Source organism: Rhinatrema bivittatum, chromosome 4 (genome assembly GCF_901001135.1).
Source record: "Rhinatrema bivittatum chromosome 4, aRhiBiv1.1, whole genome shotgun sequence".
NCBI lineage: Eukaryota > Metazoa > Chordata > Amphibia > Gymnophiona > Rhinatrematidae > Rhinatrema > Rhinatrema bivittatum.
The window spans coordinates 360,571,734-360,586,158 of record NC_042618.1 but is presented as its reverse complement, the minus strand read 5'-3'; the positions used below and the strand labels follow the sequence as shown (position 1 = coordinate 360,586,158).

The 14,425-nt window shown below is 42.8% G+C and overlaps 1 protein-coding gene across 1 annotated transcript in view; it reads right to left on the bottom strand.

Moving 5' to 3' along the window:
* The window catches only part of ATP2B2 (ATPase plasma membrane Ca2+ transporting 2), a 1,801,891-nt gene that overhangs the window by 198,097 nt on the left and 1,589,369 nt on the right, over window positions 1-14,425 (bottom strand). The window contains exon 17 of the mRNA XM_029600768.1: window positions 8,799-9,033. Within this exon, the coding sequence (XP_029456628.1) occupies window positions 8,799-9,033 (235 nt within the window). The remainder of the gene's footprint in view (window positions 1-8,798; window positions 9,034-14,425) is intronic.

Below are 14,425 nucleotides of genomic sequence, written 5' to 3'. Positions count from 1 at the left end.
TGTGCGTGCCCATTTGCAAAACTGGTGCACTCATATGCGCACCTAGGCTATCTTATAACATATGCACATATATGGGTGTATGTTATAAAATTGCTGTGCCACTGGGCGTATATGCGCATCTGCACGCCCATTTGAAAGTTACCATCCCTGCACATATATTTTATGTGCAAAAATAAAGTAAGATTTCTTCTTCTAAGTCAGGATTTAGACATATAAATCAGTGTAAAAATATGTGTGAGTGAAATTACCAGTTTAAACAATAAGTCCCCCAGTTTTCCCACTCCTTCTCCAAGTCATTGAGACCCTATTTGTTCTTAAGGCTGATTTCCTTGGAGGTCACTCAGAGCTCTCACCCAGTCAGACTCAGTACTGCACAAGAAACATGTTTAATATCACATTTGCCAGATAATTAACCTGAGTAAAAATACCAAGTAAGTTGGAGAATGTACATGCATGTCTTTTAAAACAGTTGGCTTTTCCCCAGAACGCCCCTAGAATGCCCCTTTTTTACACACATATATGTGCACAAGTGAAAATATGCATGTATTTTGGACTTTTGTGAAATATGGAATATGTGTTAGGCTTGCCAGCTATAGGTGTCTGGTTGTGATATGCATTCCCTTTTTGCACCTGAAAACTACGTGTGCCCATCCCTAGTCCTGTGGAGCTTGCACTTCTTTGAGGGTAATTTTATAACTCTGTGAGATAGGGTAAAGTCTGAACATACCTTTTACCCCAAATTTTCACAATGAACTCATGCACATAAAATTGCTTTGAAAACTCCTGCTCTATCAAAGGCATAACTTGTATGAATTAACATGTGCATATATTTTAAAATACAAAGTATGAACATAAATCTCAACTCTGCCCCCCAAAACTCCTAATCACCAGTTCATGTAAATATATGCTCCAAGTCAGATTATGTGCATACTTTTATGTGCGCTGAGCACAGGACTATGTTATAACAGCTATTTAAATGCATAAAACTTTGCTTTATGCTCATAAATGGCTTTGAAAATCAGGCTCCAAGTGACTCCTGAAATATTGACAGTTATACAACCACTTCACATTTCCTGTAGTACATATGAATGAATTTTATCCTGTCATGATGCCTTCTTTTTTTCAGACTTTTATTTTTAAGTAGTTATTTATATGTAACAATCAAAATGACAATCATTTAACAAAAAATGCAGTCATATATTTGGGTTGCAAAAACCCAAGAGAACAGTACAGTAAAGGGGGGTGAAATTCTTCTATGTACGAAACAAGAGAAGGAACTGAGCGTGATCATATCTGATGAGCTCAAGGTGGCCAAATAGGTGGATAAGGCATTGGCAAAAGCCAGAAAGATGCTTGGGTGCATTGGGAGAAGAATATTCAGCAAAAGAAAGAAGGTGATATTGACCTATATGTCCCTGATGAAACCTCATTTCAAATACACTGTACAGCTCTGGAGATAAAAATAGGATGGCGTCGTTCTAGAGAGTGACTATTAAAATGGTCATTTGACTTCATCATAAAGCATAGGCGAACTGACTTGAAGATCTAAATATGTATACCAAAGGAAAGGTAAGATAGGGGAGATGATGGGTTTCTTTTAACAGAAAGGAGGCAGTGGCATGAGGGGTCATGGGTTGAAGGTGCACTAAGGCATATCTAAAGGATGATGGATGGATAGAACAGCCTCCCATTGGAGGTGGTGCATACAAGGACAGTAACTGAATTCAAGAAAGCATATGCCATGCACAAGGGATCTCTGAAGGAGAGGTAGGGATTGTAAAGCTGAATGGTCTTTTCCTTCCATCATGTTTCCAAATTTCTATGTTAAAAAGCAAAAGCAATAATATTCTTCAACTGCAAATAAATACACGTCTGAAATAAAGTCCTCAGTCAAATGGAAGATCAATGAGAAACATAAAATAAGTGACATCTGCTCTATGCCATTTTACAAAGAAAAATACAAGACAAAAGAAGTTAAAGATATTTGTGTCATGAGGAAAAATACTATTTTATCGGGAAAGAATCACCAGAATTATCTAGATCAGTAACTGTCTTATCAGCAGTCAGAAAACATAAGGAGTGCAATTTTCAGCAGGTCACGTAGGAACCTGCAAGGCAGGTGTAACTTGCTGGGTGTACATTTATGTGCATTTTTTCAAAAATCTATAAAGTATTCATGTAACTGCTTTCCTCCCCCCTCCCCCCAAGAAAACCTACTGCAAATGCAAAGAAAAGTACAAGCAAAACTGTGCTTTGGGGTAGATTTTAAAAATTTGCGCGATCACGTACTTTTGTTCGCGCACTAGGCGCGAACAAAAGTACGCTGGATTTTATAAGATACGTGCGTAGCTGCGCGTATCTTATAAAATCCAGGATCGGCGCGCGCAAGGCTGCCGATTTTGGGCAGCCTGCATGCGCCGAGCCGCGCAGCCTGCCTCCGTTCCCTCCCCTCACCTTCCCCTCCCTTCCCCTACCTAACCCACCCCCCCGGCCCTATCTAAACCCCCCCTTACCTTTGTTTCATGATTTACGCCTGCTAAAAGCAGACATAAATCTACGCGCGCCAGCAGGCTGCTGGCATGCCATCACCCGACCCGGGGGCTGGTCCGGAGGCCTCGACCACGCCCTCGGGCCGGCGCCACGCCCCCAGGCCCGCCCCCGCAAAGCCACGTCACGCCCCCGAAACGCAGCGTCATTTTGGATGCGCCCCCGACACGCCCCTTTTAGAAAGCCCCGGGACTTACGCGTGTCCCGGGGCTCTGTGTGCGCCGGTGGCCTATGCAAAATAGGCGCGCCGGCGCGAGAGGGCCCTGCGCGCATAAATCCGGTCGGATTTACGCGCACAGGGCATTTAAAATCCGCCCCTCTGTGCATACTTTTCACCACACAATATCCTAGGTGATTTTCAAAAGCAATTTACACACTTAAAACAGGGTTTATGCATGAATATCCTTTTCAAAATTCCACCCATAATTAACAGCTTTGTAGCCAATTCTACATTTTGCAAGGAAACTGTAAAGAAAGGAATGCATCCATGTTCAATACCTCACCAAACACTTTCAAATTTCCTAGGAATTTGCATAGGCCTGGCCACATCATGGAACATCTGAACCATTTAAAACACATGTTTTTTCTCTTTCTGAAGAAAATAATGCTTTAAAACGAATTCCTTGTTCATCTGACGAGCCAATTTTACTGTAACATAGCCTTAACAAGAATTAAAGAACAAGTATTCAGAAACACTCAAAACGTGGGGATATAGAAATTTGAAGATCATATTATATCAGATTAGATCTGTGTCTCAACTTCTACCTTTTTTGATCACACAATACAGGAGTTTGTAGATCAGATTATATCTGCTTCTCAACCTCTACCTTTTCCTGTGATCATACAATACAAGAGTTTTTACATCAGATTATATGCCCTTCTCAACCTCTATCTTTTCCTGTGATCATACATAAGAACATGCCATAATGGGTCAGACCAAGGATCCATCAAGCCCAGCATCCTGTTTCCAACAGTGGCCAATCTAGGCCATAAGAACCTGGCAAGTACCCAAAAACTAAGTCTATTCCATGTTACCATTGCTAGTAATAGCGGTGGTTATTATCTAAGTCAACTTAATTAATAGCAGCCGTCTCTTCTCCAAGCTGAAAAGTCCTAACCTCTTTAGTCTTTCCTCATAAGGGAGCTGTTCCATTCCCCTTATCAATTTGGTAGCCCTTCTCTGTACCTTCTCCATCGCAAGTATATCTTTTTTGAGATGCGGCGACCAGAATTGTACACAGTATTCAAGGTACGGTCTCACCATGGAGCGATACAGAGGCAATATGATGAGGCATTATGACATTTTCTGGTTTATTCACCATTCCCTTTCTAATAATTCACAACATTCTGTTTGCTTTTTTGACTGCCGCAGCACACTGAACCGACAATTTCAATGAGTTATCCACTATGACGCCTAGATCTCTTTCTTGGATAGTAGCTCCTAATATGGAACCTAACATTGTGTAACTATAGCATGGTTATTTTTCCCTATATGCATCACCTTGCACTTATCCACATTAAATTTCATCTTCCATTTTGATGCCCAATTTTCCAGCCTCACAAGGTCTTCCTGCAATTTATCACAATCTGCTTGTGATTTAACTACTCTGAACAGTTTTGTATTATCTGCAAATTTGATTACCTCACTTCTCGTATTTCTTTCCAGATCATTTATAAAGATATTGAAAAGTAAGGGTCCCAATACAGATCCCTGAGGCACTCCACTGCCCACTCCCTTCCACTGAGAAAATTGTCCATTTAATCCTACTCTCTGTTTCCTGTCTTTTAGCCAGTTTGTAATCCACAAAGGACATCGCCACCTATCCACATCGCCATCTATCCAAATCGCCACGTATCCCATGACTTTTTATTTTCCTAGAAGCCTCTCATGAGGAACTTTGTCAAATGCCTTCTGAAAATCCAAGTACACTACATCTACCGGTTCACTATCCACATGTTTATTAACTCCTTCAAAAAATACAGGAGCTTTTACATCAGATTATATCTGCTTCTCAACCTCTACCTTTTCCTGTGATCATACAATATAGGAGCTTTTACAACTAGTGGAATAGAATTCTCTTAAAACTTTCAAGATTTCAATTTAATATTTCCTAAAGTATTCTTGAGGATGAATAGACAGTTTTAGGAAAATGTATTAACCTTGAGGCCAATATTCAGAACTATTTAGCTGGATAAGCAGTGGCAGCTGAATATCCAGCTGTGATCAGCAGTCACCGCTTAGCCAATTAAGTAGTTAGCCAGATAAGTTGTGGGCGAGATGCAAGTGGATTGGTGAAAAGCAATTTATCCAGTTAGTGTATAATGTTGTTTGATTATGAGTGTTTCTTTTGTACTCCATTCCGAACTATGGAGGGTGGGCTATAAATATTTTAAATAAAATAAATAAAATAACTTAGCTGGATAAGTGCAGATATTCAGACTTATCCAGTTAAGACAACTGGATAAGTTAGACCTACTCAATAGCAGGTTTAAAGTTAGCCAGGTAAGACTTATTCAGCTATCTAGTGTTACGCTCGCCGCCCGCAGCAACCCTGCGGTGAGGCCTTCTCACCGCTCTACACAAGCTTAAGGCTCCAGCTCCTCGTCGCTGGTGGCAATGGGCTGCCAGTCCAGACCTCAGACTTCTGCCAGCACCTTCGGCCCTGCTCCACTTCCCGGGACCTCCAGCCAGGATGCCTCCATCCGTCGAGCATCTCCACGGGGTTCGCTGAGAGACGCTGCCAGCAGCGCCGCATCCCTCCCTAGGCGTGCGCGCACCAGTGAAACCTTTAAAGGGCCTGAGGTGGGAACCTGGCCATGGACCCGGATGTTGACATCAGTTCCCTCAACATATAAAAGCTCAGGCAGCGCTCCTCAGCGTTGCTTTTGCAACAGGTCACCTTGGTCTCCTGTTCTGGTTTCCGAGTTCTAGTTGCCTTGCGCTTGTCTTATTCCTGTGATTCCTGGTTCCTGTTTCCTGTGTTCGTCTCATCTGTCAACTGGATCGACTACCTGGCTCTGACCTCTGCTACGCCTGACCTTGCCTGCCTTCTCCAAGCCTGACCTCTGCTACGCCTGACTTCGCCTGCATTCTCCAAGCCTGACCACTGCTACGTCTGACCACACCTGCCTTCTCCGTGCCTTGATCATTGCTACGTCTGCCCACACCTGCCTTCTCTGTGCTTGACCATTGCTACATCTGACCACGCCTGCCTTCTCCGTGCCTTGACTATTGCTACGAACTTTGCCTCAGACTTTCTAGAGTCCAGAGTTCCACGTTGCTTGCTACATATTCCAAGTACCACCAGCTTCCATTCAAGCTTGACAGTGACACCTCTGTCCCTATCCTCTGGTTTCTGTCCCTATCCTTCGGCCTTCCTTTGCTCAGGCACCTTGTTTCTTCTTGTCCCTTGGTGCTTGAGTTCCTGTTCCACATCCTGTCCGGGATAGGACCACGCCATCTGCTGGTTGCTGTCTCTGGGCTGAACCATCTACTACCTGTACTTAACCTTGAGGCCCGCCTAAGTCCTGCTGGCCCCGGCACCCGAAGGATCAACCCGAGGGGAATGTGAGTTGGTATAGGTGAAGCTCCAGTGGCCTCCAGCTTCAGACCACTCTGCCTGCTGACGTTGGGGACCCATAGGCCCTTGCCTATGGGTTTCGTCAACCCCACCTCAGCCCAAGGATCCACCTCCTACGCAACATCTAGAGACTTTTACAGGGATATTCAGCAGCATATCCATGCTGCTGAATACCTCCTGTAATTTAGCAGGATAAGTCTTAGCTGGCTAACTAACCTAAACATTCATCTTTGAATATCTACCTTCTTGGGTTTTTATTTTTTTATTCTGTTTTCTAAATTTTCTAAGTTATGCATCAAAAAATATATATTGTCCTTATGGAGACAGTCCCAACTGTTCCTTTAAATCAATTATCTCATCTTCAGTATATCAGTTACACTTTTCATATCAATGATACCATTATCTTGTGCTCCTAATCTTGATTTAAGTGCTTGGTTTCTAGTCTCAAAAACTTTAGTCCTGCTGTAAAACTACTTTCCATCTGTTTAATAGCCCACCAAAGCAAAGCATTTGCAATCTCTGACGGAAAAAAACAACCTCTCCAAGGCTATCTTAGATGGAAATCAAGAGAAAGCATTTGAAGAAACTGCAATATCAGTCTTCCCAAAAGTTTTTTTTTTCCTTCTGCAGCAAATAGGACTCCCAATCCCAGAGTATGCACTAACTCTGCTGTCTGAATGCCACCACCCATGTGGCAAGACCATCCTCCAACTCTCCAATAATGACTGCTGGTATCACTGTACCACACTTCACCACTCCTACCAGAGCAGTCGGGATCACAAGATTCAGACAGACTGAAGGTACAACTAACTTGTTCACCCGTCTCACAGGCAGTGCATACTAGTTCATTGTCTCTCTGCCGTGGTTCTGGGCAAACGTTTTTGGCACAGCAGCAGCAGACACAGCAGGCACAGCAGTTGCCATGTAAAACACTTTGGTGGGAGGCAGGGTGTCTATACTGGAATTTATCAAACCTGATCATGAGCATTAGCTGTGGTTGAGCCCAGAACACTGCTTCACCGATGCAATCTGCAAAACTGTCCATCAGACCGTGAAGATGTAAACTGATCCAGCGAAGTGCAACTCTTACCCTTATGCTTCGCCATAATGATGGGTAGTTGGAATTAAAACATAAAGGAGAAACAGATAAAATGTGCCACCCAGCAGTACTAATAATCTACCTCCCCATCTTGGATGCCATCTACCACCCCATCTTTGATGCTTTTTATCTTTATGATTTTATGAAAAATAAACCTGAAGAATGAAAAACTATTAGTTTGGCCAAACAAAGCATTAAACTAGTACTCAGTGAAAAGGCATAAAACATCTTTATATAACTGAGGCAGCAGATACAGTACAAGCCAAATACCCTCAAACCACCCATTAAATCAAATCTCTGATCTTGTCCATGGAACAACATCTGAGTGATCAGGTGATACTAATTTCCCCATGACTTCTTCCAACCTTAGGACTAATATTTTTTGCTACTATCTTCATTCTGTTGGCCAGTGGTCACCTAAGTTAAGTGCTAAGTGCTGTTTGAAAATGGACCCCGTGACTTTTAACTTTTTCTACTTGCTCCCCATGGGTGCAAAAATAACACTAACATAGGCAATGACAATCCCCCAAAAATCATAAATCTCTGGAGGGGTAGGAGGGAAATCATAAGGCAAATTTTCACTTATCTTAGCAAGAGGTTTTCTGCTCTAAGGGTAAAACACTTCTCAGTCTTTGAGCAGAAATCTAAAAAATCACAGAGACCCAGACAGAGTGGAATTGAGTCAAGTATAGTTTATCAGTGCACTCCATACAGAGCTATACTGCAGGTATCAATCATTTACTCCTGAAGGGCACAGAGCTCCTTCTGTCAGGTGAGAATACATTTTTCTTGAGAGTTTTCTAATTACAAGTAAAATGGTCTTCTGATTAATCAACCAACTCCTACGGTATGAAAAATGTTGTTCATGTCTAGAACAATTCTAGTTCAATGCAAGTTGAAACACTGTACAATATGCAAAGGCATAAACATTATCCTATTCAGAGTGGTTACTATGCCTGCCCATGTCCCGACAATGGATACTGTTCTGGCATAGCCTACCTTCAGGGGAAGACACAAAATAAAAGTACTTAGCTGGAGCATAGCTGTTAAGACAGCAAAGCTGATCACATATTGCTTGTGTTGAGTAATACAAGATGAAATTCAATGCCACTAACCACTCTGGGCTCGGAATTGCAAATCTCATCATCACAGAAGCAAGTAAATTCTGTTCCTTCTCCTCTGTAATGTTGGGTGGTTTATAGCATAGGCTAACTGTTTTTGCCTTTTGGGATGCGATGGAGGACTGATACCCCCATTTTTATGCATGTGATTTACTGAAACTGTTCCCACCAAGCCTCAGTGATTTGAATAGTTATATCTATCCCTGGCTGCAATTATTTATAATGCTCCAATTTTATGTAATATTTATTGCATCAGCAGAAGGTTCTGCAATGCTATTAATCTCATAACCATCATTATTAGGTTACTCAACAAATTCATAAAAATGCAAAAAAGCAAACAGAAACTTGCATAGAAATTGATTCTCTAACAAACCCATGATAAAAAAAAAATCCAAACACAGAGGCAGCCCTACCTTACCTCAAACAGCTTCACATGTAAGTTTAGCATACCTCTGGCCTCACTGGATCTTCAATGCCAACCACAGCAATGCAGGAGAGGTCAGTTAAAATGTCATTTTCATTATCCCAGTCTGGCTCTGGGCTACTGCTAAAATCCCGATATGCAATACAGATTGTTCTCAGTCCATCACAGGCCATGGGCTCAATTACTTTCTTCACCATCTCATCACGATCTCGAGGTCGGAAGATACGCGATTCCCCTGTTGCATTCAATATTTTAGAACACCTGTCAAAGAGAATGATGTTTGCTGCATGAATATAGTTTTTGCCAGTTTCTCTTTAATTTAATTCTAGGGGGCACAGTATTTACGGTTCTGTATTTACACAGGGAAATGTAATTTATGCTTAAGCGATTCTCAAAGTATGCCCACTATCTATTTGCTGCTGGTCCATTAGGTAGTTACACACAATGTTGAGCAATTATTTCCCCATCCCCCTGGAAAACACTTTTTGAGGTCATCTGAGACGATTCCTAAAACTAATTCAAAGATAGCATTTTTGTTATCATTAATTATACAATATAATGACATCACCATTAGAGGTTTACACAGCGATTGTACCCCGGAATGATGGCATACAAATAATAAGTAAATAAATAAATATTCATGTTTATAATTTGCAGATTATTATCAGGCTGATACAGTAAAGTGTGGTTCGGATTCAGGTTCTGATTCACATGTGGGTTTTTTTGCATCGAGCCCGATCGCGGTTTTGTTTATCGGCTGTGCCCGAGCCGATAAACAAAAAACCCAACCCAACCCTTTAAAACTAACCCCTTAGCTTCCCCCACCCTCCCGACACCCCCAAAAAACTTTTTACAGGTACCTGGTGGTCTAGTGGGGGTCCTGGGAACGATCTCCCGCTCTGGGCCTTCCTCCCGCTCCCGGGCCGTCGGCTGCCACTAATCAAAATGGCGCCGATGGCCCTTTGCCCTTACCATGTGACAGGGTATCCGTGCCATTGGCCGGACCCTGTCACATGGTAGGAGCACTGGATGGCCGGCACCATCTTGTGCTCCTACCATGTGACAGGGGCTGACCAATGGCACCGGTAGCCCCTGTGACATAGTAAGGGCAAAGGCTATTGGCGCCATTTTGAATACTGGCAGCCAATGGTCTGAGTGCAGGAGGTCACTCCTGGTCCCCCGCTGGACTTTTGGCAAGTCTTGTGGGGGTCAGGAGGGTCCCCCAAGACTTGCCAAAAGCCCCTGGTGGTCCAGCGGGGTCCAGGAGCAATCTCCTGCACTTGGGCCATCGGCTGCCAGTAATCAAAATGGCACCGATGGCCTTTGCCCTTACTATGTCACAGGGGCTACCGGTGCCATTGGTCAGCCCCTGTCACATGGTAGGTGCACCAAGATGGCGCCGGCCATCCAGTGCTCCTACCATGTGACAGGGTCCGGCCAATGGCACGGATACCCTGTCACATGGTAAGGGCAAAGGGCCATCGGCGCCATTTTGATTAGTGGCAGCCGACGGCCCGGGAGCGGGAGGATTGCCCAGAGCGGGAGATCGCTCCCGGGACCCTCACTGGACCACCAGGTACCTGTAAAATGTTTTTGGGGGCGTCGGGAGGGTGGAGGAAGCTAAGGGGTTAGTTTTAAAGGGTTGGGGTGGGTTTAGGGGTTATTTTTGTGTGCTGTTTTTCCCACCCTCCCCCAAAATGATAAGGGAACCCCCACGATCAATATCATGGGGTTTTCCTATCGTTTTGGGGGAGCCCCCGATTTCTGACGATTTTGAAAATATCGACGATATTTTCAATCGTCCGAAGCCCGATTCACATCCCTAGTGTTCAGTACTGAGCACCCGCTTTCCTAACGCACACCCAGCCACCTCTCCTGGGATCACAATACTGTATTTATATGAGGGGTTGCGCTGAAAAGGAGGCACTAGTGACAACAGCATGCCCCTAGCGCCTCCTTTTTACCAGAAGCCCAGGAGAGGTGGCTATCAGCAGGTTTGGAAAATGGACGCTCAATTTTATGTGTCCGTTTTCCTAACCTGTTCCGCTGGCAATGTTTTTTTAAATTAAAAAAAAACAAACATTTTTTAACCTTTTGGTTTCTCTGACTTAATATCGCCATGATATTAAGTCGGAGGATGTACAAAAAAGCAGTATTTTCCGCTTTTCTGTTTACTTTTTCAGGCTGCTCAGAAATTAGCGCCTGCCCTTGAACAGGCACTAATTTCTGGGCGTATAATGTGCAGATCGGGCGCACATTTTTTTTCTGTATCCCGGGCGAATAACTAATAGCCTCATCAACATGCATTTGCATGTGATGAGTGCTATTAGTTTTGGGATGGTTTAGACACGCATTTTGGATGCACTAAACCCCTTTATTGTATAAGGAGTAGTGGACGCATGTCCGATATGCACATCCAACCGCAAATAAAACAGTGAGCTCAGCTGAGCGCACTTTACTGTGTCGGCCTGATTATTGTTAAATGTGAGCTAATATAAACTGTATTTTTTCCCTAAAATACTACATGTCTAGTTAGAATACAACCATGCATTTGCAAAATCTGATTTTATATTGAAAATGTAAAAAAAACCCCCAAAAACTGGCACCACTAAGCCTCAGTGCAAAGGAGTAAAACAACTTCTTTCAAAACTAAAGAGACCAAACATATCTGCCCTGGTTTACATATGTTTTATATGGATTACCAGCCATGTGACAGTTTTTCCTTTTTATTTTTTTGGGTTTGTTGGTACAGTTATATTAGGATATAATAAGATTTCAACTCTATACAGGTGGAGATTAAAAACAAAAATCTGCAGCATAATCCAGTAATTTAGACTGTTATATTCCATAGTTAGTCATTTTTTTGCCTTTTCCATTATTGATGAAACTTATTAACCTTTCAACCTCATCAGATCGGTTGCTGTCAGATACCAGGTGAAAATGTATTTTCAAAAAAGGGGTTACTTAATCACGTAGCACTTACTTTATATGGATGAGTAATGACTGTATATATGTAGCTAATAAGTGAACTTAAAAAGGAAAAAACAAGACATGAGAAGTGAAAATGAATTGATAAAGTCACATTGTGGTCCGGTCACCCAAATTCAGAATTGAGAAAACATTTTACAGCTAAAAGATATTCATAGAGTTTACAAAAGAAAAATAATTACACCTTATGCTAAAATATATGGCTCAGAGGCCCTTGAATACATTGGGAAAACAATAAAACCCCCCAAATATTTGGAGTTTTATTAGCAGACTCCACTCTCGCTCCCATAATATATTATCAGGTTCACTTTGTTATGGGGGGGATTTCAAAGCAAGTGCATAAAATTAGCATTTATGCACGAAAGTAGTTTGTATTCACGTAATCGCTATTTTGTAAACATCAAAAGTATGTGCATTCTTTGCGTCTTGTGTGTACATATATGTGCACAAAAAGGGATGGAGTAAGGCTGTTCCAGTAATGTTATGTGGCAGGGGACCTTGGTGCATGCCTGTGCGCATAAGTACTTATGCTCAAATTTGAAGTTCAAATCCAGGAATATGCATGGCCTACCCAGACCACACCCCTGTCCGCCCCTTTTTCAGGACTTTTCATTTGTGCATGTAACGAGAGATACTCATATATGCGGGTGCCTTTTAAAATCCACTCTGTGCGAGACAGCCCAACACCATCCATATATCTCATGGTTTTGGCACATGCCGGGCTTTTAAATTTCATCTTTGTGAATATATATGCCTATATTCAGTGGCTTAGCCAAGCTGCTGAATACTGCATCTAAGTTAGCTGCATATGTCTATCCAGGTAACTTAGAAAAAACAGCTAATTTTTTAATATCTACCCCACTCTAAATATGATTCAGAAATTGTGTCACAGTGTTTGATGAATTAAAAATCTGTAATTTCTAGAGGTAGACTGGAAAAAATATCAGAAATACATAAATGTAAACATTAAAATAAATCCATATTGCATTTAATGAAGGTAATTTCTGAAATAGCTGGCTGGGCTGAATTTGGATGTTTCCCATTTCTATTCACCATAGAAAAAATAATTCTAATTCTGTTGTCACTCCAGTAACAGTGACACAAACGTACTCCATTACTAAACATTTTGAGGTCAACTTTCTAAGGCAATCATATGGAAAACTCTAGTTATCTGAATAAATTCCAAATTTTGAAAATTGGGGCCATTTATCCAGATACATTTTATCTTGATAAGCCATTATCTGAATAACAGTTATCTGAATAAATGGTAGGTGTTTCAGAGGCAGTGTGTGGTACAGTTGAAATAGCCAAATAATTCATTTGGCTAACTCCGATATTTGGAGTTAGCTACATAAGTTATTCGGCAATCTCTAGACATATGCAGGATCAAGGTGAAAGTTATCCAGAAACATGTTCCTGGATAATTTTAATTTAACTGGCCATATTCAAAGAATATAACTGGTTAAAAAGTACTTTAGTAAAATAAAAAAGGCTCCCAAGTGGACCTGCCAGCCTGATCCCCAACTCAGGGCCAATGCAAAAGTATTTGGCACCCTAGGCAAACTTTCGGTCATGCACCCCCTCCCCCAGCTTACCTACTGGTGGCAACACTAACACAGCGCTCCCTCCTACTGACTCTGGCACCTCTTTGGGCTTTGTGGTGGCAGGATTTTGCTGCCCCGAAAGTTTTGGCACTCTAGATGACCACCTAGTTTGCCAAATAGAAGCACTGGCCCTGCCCTCACCCCAGTGAAATCAAGTCCCCTCCCCTAAGCCCCCCAAAATATGAATCAAAAGTTATGGGCCTATAAGCCCAAAAGGTTTCCTCCTCCCCTCGTCCACCCACAATTCAAAACATAATTTAACTGAAGGTCCCCAAGCATTAGATCACCCTCCTCCTCCTCTCACCTCCATCAACCCAACCCTAATCCTGCTGCCCCAATCAGAACCTCCACCCCCAGCCCCTTATCAAATACTGAATAATAGGAGGGAAGGGCTGGATTGCAGAGCCAAGTGGCTTTTTTTTTTTTTTGCTGTGCTTTGTGCTCTTTCTCCAGGCTCATCCCTCTCCTCCTGTTAACTAAATGCTTTCTGTGAGGAGAAGTGCTGTTGCAGGAAGCAGAGGGCTCTTCTTTGCTGCCTGAGATGGGCATTGGCCAATAGAATCATATAGAAAGAGCACTATGTGCTCATGCAATGGACCTTCTGCTGTGCAGGGCCCGGGCAGCTGCTCCTTTTGCCCATAGGTAAAAGCAGCTCTACTTGATGCCCTTTGCCTCTCTCTTTTTCAGGTCCTTGGGGCGTTCTTGTAATTCTTGGTGCTGCTTTGCTTCTCTAATGATGCTTGGTGAATTTCTGCCTCTATTCTGCACGCCAGTCTCAAGCCTTACCACTCTGCAGCCTGCCTGGTGCCTACCCCCTCAGGGGTCTCAGTCCAGGTATTATCTTCAGTCTGCTTGTTTACTGGGGAACTTCTCCGGACTCCTCGGGACCTCTCCACAGTCTCACCCAGAGCTCCCTGCCGTGCCTGACCTCGCCTCCCGACAGTTTGGACCTGTGGGGCTCCTCCCCCACAGTGGGTAACAACTCATACCTTGGGCCAAGGGTCCACATACCTACAAACCATAACATCAAACCGCTGAGTTTGCGCACATACGTTGACCCA